General features: G+C 40.5%; 1 protein-coding gene across 2 annotated transcripts in view; it reads left to right on the top strand.

The window, feature by feature from the left end:
• The first annotated feature begins 465 nt into the window (after positions 1-465).
• The window catches only part of coq10b (coenzyme Q10B), an 18,817-nt gene continuing 11,225 nt past the window's right edge, over positions 466-8,057 (top strand). Inside the window, exons 1-4 of one of the 2 annotated variants that reach the window (XM_019860193.1) lie at positions 466-697; positions 4,898-5,056; positions 6,599-6,791; positions 7,695-7,796. In XM_019860193.1, the coding sequence (XP_019715752.1) occupies positions 600-697; positions 4,898-5,056; positions 6,599-6,791; positions 7,695-7,796 (552 nt within the window). In that variant the 5' untranslated portion in view covers positions 466-599. The remainder of the gene's footprint in view (positions 698-4,897; positions 5,057-6,598; positions 6,792-7,694; positions 7,797-8,057) is intronic. The other variant, XM_019860194.1, reaches the window with a different exon arrangement.

Below are 8,057 nucleotides of genomic sequence, written 5' to 3'. Positions count from 1 at the left end.
TTGTTGTGTGGTAATCAAAGCTTACTTATGTTGTTTTACTGTAAATAGTTAAACGCTTATAAATATACACAATCAGAGATTGGAACTTTTTGTTGACCTTGTTTTGAGATGGGTCTTTGTTTTTGTACTTTGTAATTTATTTTTTGTAGCACTCCACGTTGTACGCCATGTTGAGTATGTTCAGAAGAATATAAAGCCATATAAATAATAAATATTTGATATACTGTACATTTTTTATATTCGTAATTCATTTTACACATAATTTTACATTATTTTTGGGAGTAAATTAATTTAAGCAACAAAAAAACTGAGGAGCCATTTGGGAGCCGAAAGAGCCGGCTCTTTTTAGTGAGCCGAGCCAAAAGAACCGGCTCTCTAAAAAGAGCCGGAATTCCCATCACTAGAGCCAACATCTCGTGACAGTGCAGTGTATTATTTTTTTGCCTCGGGGACGTACTTCACAAGTAACCAATTAAAATCCCTCAACGTTCCTCAATTGGCCAATAGAAAGTCAGAATTGGGGGAAAGAGGCGGGGCTTGTTCTGAGACTCTCCGCTTCGTAGCTACCAGGTGGAGAAGAGTAAACCTTCGTGGGGAAGATGGCGAGAGGAGCACGAAGTTTGCGAAAAATCGCCGCTTATGTGAAGACGTTACCGTCCGTGACCACCCGTGACGTTCGCTCCAGCAGCAATGTCAGGTAAACGTGTGTTTTTGGAAGACGTACAGCTTAACCGGTTGGAACTGTCTGCAAGCGAGTTGGACTGCGAACGAAACACTGGCGTTTCTCTGGTTGAAAGGATTTTGTCATCTGTAAAAATGTACCCAAACTTTGCTGAGGTTTTAGTGGGTTTCTATCCAATTTTTTGCATTACTTTGGGTGGTAATTTTGTTGTGTGAATTGTAAACGTTAATAAATTCCACAGTGTGTGGACTAAGTCCAGAAAACACACTGATACTTTTGCCATCTGAAACTTAGCTTTACGCCATTTCCACGATGGATTTCAACTTCGTATCGTGTCAGTGATGTTGGACAGTTTAATCAAAGGCGAGATCCTGCATAGAAAATCGGTTGTCACGATCTCAGAAAATGTCACGGGGTGGACATATTTGCACAATATCTAGTGGTTGCTGTAAGTGGTTATGTCGCGTTGTAATTGTCAAGTACAGTAATGACTTAATTTAGCGCTCTACAGAAGGGCAATTATTAGTTGCTTCATAGTTTAATACCGCACAATCATACCATGTCATCGACAGGGTACCAGGGGTTCCGAAACACAAGGTCGCGGATCAGTATTGGGCCACTTGGTCCCAGGCGTTCATTCTGTAGAAAGTTATGATATTTGTGCGAAAGAATAGTAACATAGTCCACAATCCCATGGGGTCGACCATACTGTCGGTCAGCTATGCCTTTTCTGTGCAAATGCCAGTACTAAATTTTAGTTTATACATAAAGTTTTTGGTGGGGTGTCACAGTCTGTAGCGATGGACAAGTGCACGGAGGCTTTGGACAGACAGGCGAGTGCGCGGTATGACAACAAATTGCGTTTGATAGTTGATTTCGATCTGCATAAACTTCAACAGAGAGGCTGGGTTGCTGACCCAAAAGTACTGCCCAGCATGACTTATATTGACCTTGTCAATTTTCTCATTTTCCACCAAAACCCTTTTTGTGAACTGAAGGGCCTTGAGAATGATAAACGTTTGGAGGCATACTCCATACTCTGCTTAAAAATAACAGCATAGACCAGCATGGTTTTATTTTGTTTTCGTGGTGGTCTAACCAGCTACTAGCGGTGCAGTTGAGGGAGGTTGAAGAAAGACTGGCTGACTCCAACATAAAGTGCATGACAGTCATCCAGCCGAGTTGTAACAAAGGCATGGATTAGTGTTTGTAAGTGCTGGTAGAAAGGAGAGGCTTTACCATAGCTGCCTAAAATGAAATACGATGGATTGAACAACACTGATTTGCCTGTTGAATTTAAAATAACTGTCCAATTTAAAAGTCAAGTTCAAGACGTTTGGGTTTAGCTAAAACGCCACTGAGACGAAAAACCATAATTTTTTTTTTTTCCCAAAAAATCCACTGCCCATCCAGGCTTTGATTTCCTCTAGACCGGACAAAAGTGGCCTTAAGGAGAAAGCATACTTTTTGCTTAGCAGGACATAGTTTTGACTCTCATCCGCATGGCAGATTTTGCATAACATGTTTTTGCAGGGGCATCAAATGCAATTAAAAACAGTAGAGGCACCAAAATAAAACCCTGTGGAACACCAAAGAGCGGCGGGGCAGAGCAGGACTCGGAGCAACCAAGGCTCACACTAAAACTCCTGCCTGCCAAAAGGAGCTAAACCACTCTAGAGTGCTACCACTCATGCACACCTGATGCTGTAAATGCGCCATAAGTCTATTGGTGGTATGAAGCTCGTCAGTTAAAAAAAAGCTGCAGGATTCAGTGTTGGACTAAAAGTAGCGTGCTATAGTTCAGAAAGTATGATAATTCATATTGTGTTCAGTGAAAGTTTTGTTGTTGCATGTTAATCCCAAACGGAATCTTTATGTTAATTTATTGATGTCAAATGTTGAGTATTTAAAATTATTCATTAAAATGTGTATGATAGGTTGTGTTTGTAGTGCCACATGCACGAAGCTTTGAATAATGTTTGCATTTTCTTTTATTTGAAGGGACAAAAAAAATAGGGCATTTTATTTTTAAGTCATATCGCCTGGCCCAAGCGTTTCGGGGAGATTCTTGGAAAAGGAGAACAGGCCAAATAATGTAGCGGGTGGGAGCACTGAGAAAAATTTACCCCGGGATTGGACTGGCAAAACAAGCGAAGGGCTCCCAACATTTACAACAGCTACATTCAGCCTAATGGTAAGTTGTGTATGTAATCTTGTGTTTTTATTTGTTTATATGCCATCCCATCCAAATACTGTGTCTTTACGCGAAACGATTCCGTGGGTGTTAGGTATCGAATTGTCTTTTATGAGCAAGGTAGACTAGCTATAAATCGGTTAAGCGTTGCCGATGATTTGTTTTTTCTTTGAATTTAATTACTGTCGTTTGGAAAGTTTGGAAAGTTGTTGAAATTTTGTCGAAGGATATGAATGTATGCCAGTTTTATTTTGTCATTGAATTCAAGTGAGTTCAGACTTAAAGGAAGCGTTTTCGCCTCGCCAGCTGACAGTGGTGAGTGAGACAAGGCCGGGATGGAATGCAAAGTAGTCTCCAGTGACGCAAAACTTAAGGCGAGAAATTGTTTGGATGCGTTACACCAAATGTCAGTAAATGTCCCCAACAGGTTTACACAGCAATGGCTCCCACACTACCGCAAACACTACTCGGAGCTTGTGGTATGATGTGTTAATTTCACTACTGTGCACTTCTGTTTTTTTTTTCCCCCACTACATTGATGGCCTTCTTCTATTCTGAGGTTGCACTTGCATTGACCGTCGGAGTCGGTCACACGGCGAGTGGATCAGGTTTCAACCCGTCAGGAATGGGCGAGTCCCTCAATCTGATTTGCACAGAGCCAATTTTTATTTATTTTTTTTGTTCAATGACACCTATTGGTAACTTCTCATTGATGACGTGTCGAGACAGGTTTTACGACTCGTGGAAGAGCATGATCTTTTTATCATTCACATAACTGAACAGAAATAATAATTGCATTGACATCCTTAACGCTCTAATAGTGTTGGCGTCCCTGACCTTTTTTACCTGCAATGCTGTCACATGCTTTGGTGAATGACAGCATGACAGCTTCCACATAGCACCTCTCAATCCATAGCAGCGAGTTTGGGATAGCAGCTATAAATCCATTAATACATTTTTGTATTTTTGGCGTTCATGTGGAATTTTGGTTGCCTTTATTGACAAGTTTATGATGAGATGGCCAAAAGATGTTGCCCTAACGGGCCACAGCAGACTTTGATTTAAGTCAAATAAGGGTACGTTGACACAGGGGTGATCTCTTACTTTTATTTATTTTTTTCCCCACGTATAAACAGCAACATTTTTGAAATGGTTGCCACACACAGGAAACTACGGGGCAGCCACAGTGACACGGTTTTAAAATCTGTTTTTATTAAAAACAGTCCTGTGTAAAAGGACAAACCGCCTTCACAAGAAAGACTGGAGAGTTTAGTTTGGGACCGATTGTAATTGTCATAATATTTTACATCACTGTTGGACAGCGAGTGTAGGAAGGATCGCACGTCAATATGTCTGCATTCCTTCAACTTTTGCACCTTGGGAGCGATTTGCCGAGCTGTCGGATTGATATTTGCCACTATACTGCTTTCACGTGTCACATTTCTCAACAAGAATCGATAGTCTACACATTGTTTGCCTTGACTTGTGTATTTGACTCCAGACTAGGTTTAACTCTCATCTCCGTGTTGTGCTGTCTTTTAGCTTCATTCTTTCACAGAGAACCTGCAGAATTGGCTCATCAGATTCATGACAGAAGACCCAGCATTTGTTCGTCTGAGCCTTTTCAACAGAATGCGGCAAAGGCACTATTTTATACCATATCCCACAATCAAATCATGATGTCAGCGCCGGTGGCAAATTTGACTTTTAAAATATATTTACTGTTACTTGTGTACAGCATTTGTTGACATACAGGTGCATCCCAAATCTGTTAGGGCTCTTAACACTACCTCTAAAGTCAAATCATTCGTATCACTGTGTGAAAATGGGCTACTGGAAATTCTAAATGCTTTTTATGCCTTTCATGCTGAGGAAGTGACAATTACATTTCTCGTCCATTAAGAAATGTCCTCTGCATGGCCATCCCTAAAGACATGTAAAGACTCCAAGGTGTCACTTTCCTGGTTTTATGTCAGTGCTTGAAGTGGGCCAAGGTGGCATTGTGTCTGCTGTGTGTGCAGCAGGTACCTCCCATCATATGGCATCCTGATGACGCGCCTGCCTCCCTTGCTGGGCACCGCCATGCCTGGCCGCAGCGTGGTCCTTCCCGCCCGCGCCTTCTTCAACATTGCCACCACTTTCTCCAAGAGAAGGGAATACGCTGAAAGACGCATCATTGGGTATGTAGAGCTAATCGGGTTTCACGCCCAGTGGGGATTTTCTTCAAGTGTTATTCACCTGTGGTCTTTCTAGTGACGTCTTTAGCTAATAGATTATACTGCTCAATTGTTAGGACCCAATTATTCCCGGCTTTTAACTCATTCAGTACCAGCCAATTCTGGACCAAGTCTGAAAAGACATTTAAAAACGTCTTTGGGAGTGAATGAGTTAACTGGTTTGCTACGACTACAAGCCTTGGTAGAAATCCTAAGTTAAGATAAATGAGACAATCCGGAAAGTTTGGTCTGGTACCCACACGCTTCTTACTTTTTTTCTCTCGCTGTCTCTCTTCCTTTGCCCTATTCTTTTTTGTGGGGGGCGGGGGGTGCAGGGGGAGATTTGATGTATTAAGTGGTTGTATTACTTGAATTTGTGTGCATACAAGAAGTCATTTTGTCCTTTATCACAAGCACCATGCACTGTGTCACGCTTGCAGTTACATAATAATGACAAATATATATTTGAAGGGGGCGAGGCAGTGTCGCAGTCTAGCATTTCAGTCCTACGGTTCAAATCTTGTGTGTGTCTGTGTGGCTCTTACATAATTTGAAATCCAAGGCAGTGCTGTTACCACCATTGTGGCACAACACTCAAATTAACATTTTCCCTTTGACTTCACTTCTATTTAGAATAATTTGTTCCAGTTCCAGCTGTCTCCATCATGAAACATTTATTTACTGTACATGTATTTTTTAAGTTCCCATTCAACTGCCGTTAACCTGTCTAATATTAATATATGTGAAAAATGATCAAATATTTAAAAGGTCTCTTTTTACTCATTCTCTGATGTGTATTTTAATATTTGTCAACTAAAATACAGCCACTTTCTACCACTAATGTATGTAGGCCAATTTGTCAAGGCTATTTTCAATGGCCAGGGATGGAAGTGGATCTTGTCCAGCTTGTCAGTGAAATTCTGGTTTGTAAGCCATACCACCATGACCTCACTTTACCTTTTGAGATCAATGCAGCTTTTGAGTTGATGATAATAAAGACATGGGCGTGAATCTCGTCTCGTTGATTATGAGGGAAAGAAATGCCATAATGTTGGCAGTCAGACAAGTTGAGGCACCTGACGCCCAGGCAGAGTATGTATGATATAAAAAGAGTACGCGTCATGGTAGTTCGTAGAAAGCGAGGTACAGTATTGTGATTGCGGAGTGAATGGCAACAAAAGCCGTGTAAAGAAGCCACACTTGAGTTGTGCAGTGAGTCGGTGTCATTCACTGTGTTTCTTTGCTGCATTTTAAAAAAACAAAAAACCTGTCGGTTGTTTTTGTTGTTTTTACTGTATTTTCACACAACACACTTGAAAGTTAAGTCAGAATGCTCTAAAACAGCTGACAATATTGGTCACAGCTATGAAAATGACTTACAGCGAATTAATGACGAATGAAGAGGAGTAAGAAATCTTTAAGAAATCGTCACACAAGTATAAAAGGAAGTCAATTCCCAATTTAATGTTCATTTAAACATAAACATTTGTATTGTTTTGTGCGCAGGTTTTCCATGCAAGAGATGTACGAGGTGGTGGCCGATGTGGAGAATTACCGCCTCTTTGTTCCTTGGTGCAAGAAGTCCGACGTCATCTTTAAGCGGACCGGGTACTGCAAGGCCAAACTCACTGTGGGCTTCCCGCCAGTGACTGAAAACTACACCTCTCTCGTCACTACAGTGCGCCCCCACCTGGTCAAGGTGCGCTACTTTATTTCTAAGTTTAGCATATCTGCACAATCTAAGGCAGCGATTTCTATACCGTATTCAAGTGCACCGTTTTATTCAAAGTGTCCATAATATTACAGTGATGTACAACATGAAATGTATTATGCTATTGTATTTTAACATTGGTCATGGTGATGGAAGTTTTTTTTTCAGTGCCACTTGGTGTAAAGACTTTTGGTGTAATTTTTTTTTTTTAATCAGCGCTACTGGATGGCCACTGGGACCATGCATTATCTAATCAGATGAATGACAAAAATGCAATTCTAAATATATAATACAATACAATACATCCTGAATCATATGGCGCTTTCACAACAGCTGCTGCTGTAACAAAGCGCTTTTACAAAACAGTTATAAAAGACCTGGTGGAAGGCGCACATAAGCCATGTCTGCCATCTACCATAAAACTATACAGTTGAACTGCATTGGATTTTTTTTCTCTTTTCTAAACCCCAAAATCTCCTCAAAAAAATCACTTATAAATCTCCAGTATAGATTTTCCACAAAAAAACTACGTTTACGCTCCCTTAACCCTTTCCCACGAAAAATCAGTCAAAAAACTAAAACACACCTTTGCGTTGTTTATGAGTCAAAAACAAGTCGATTGCTTTAAATTCTCTTTATATTTTTTATACAGTATTTTCCAATACCATGTCACTTCTTTTTATTAAAAGCATGGAACAAAATATTTTTGTTTTGAGGGTGGAACAGATTAATGCTATTTTACTTCCTTTCAAAGAGGAAATCGATTTGATATACAGATAGATTGAGTTATGATCTTGGTCATGGAACAAATTTAACTCATAACTTTAGAGGTAGCACTGAACCAGGGACTAACTGACAAAATGAAACTGTCCCAATTCTGCCGCCTGTCAGGCATCCTGCTCGGACGGCAAACTGTTTAACCACCTAGAGACGATTTGGCGCTTCAGCCCTGGCCTACCTGGCTACCCTCGCACCTGCACTGTGGACTTTGACGTAAGTACATTTTGAAATGAACATCAACAAGATGCCTGCACGATGCAGTTTGACATCCGATTTTGGCTATGAGACGTGTGCGGTAAATGCACGTTTGTGATCGTACTTAAAAAAAAAATAAAAATAGGTGCCACCTCTATCCTGAGCGTGAATGGTTGTTTGAGGACAAGCACTGTAGAAAATAAATGGATGGTTAGAGATCCACACATAATGCATTTGGTATAATTGTTCCTTTTAAACCTAATTGTTTATATATATATA

This window comes from Hippocampus comes, unplaced genomic scaffold, assembly GCF_001891065.2.
Source record: "Hippocampus comes isolate QL1 unplaced genomic scaffold, H_comes_QL1_v1.1 scaffold39, whole genome shotgun sequence".
NCBI classification, from domain to species: domain Eukaryota; kingdom Metazoa; phylum Chordata; class Actinopteri; order Syngnathiformes; family Syngnathidae; genus Hippocampus; species Hippocampus comes.
Note: the sequence above shows the minus strand (reverse complement) of the source record. Positions and strands in the feature narration are given on the sequence as shown.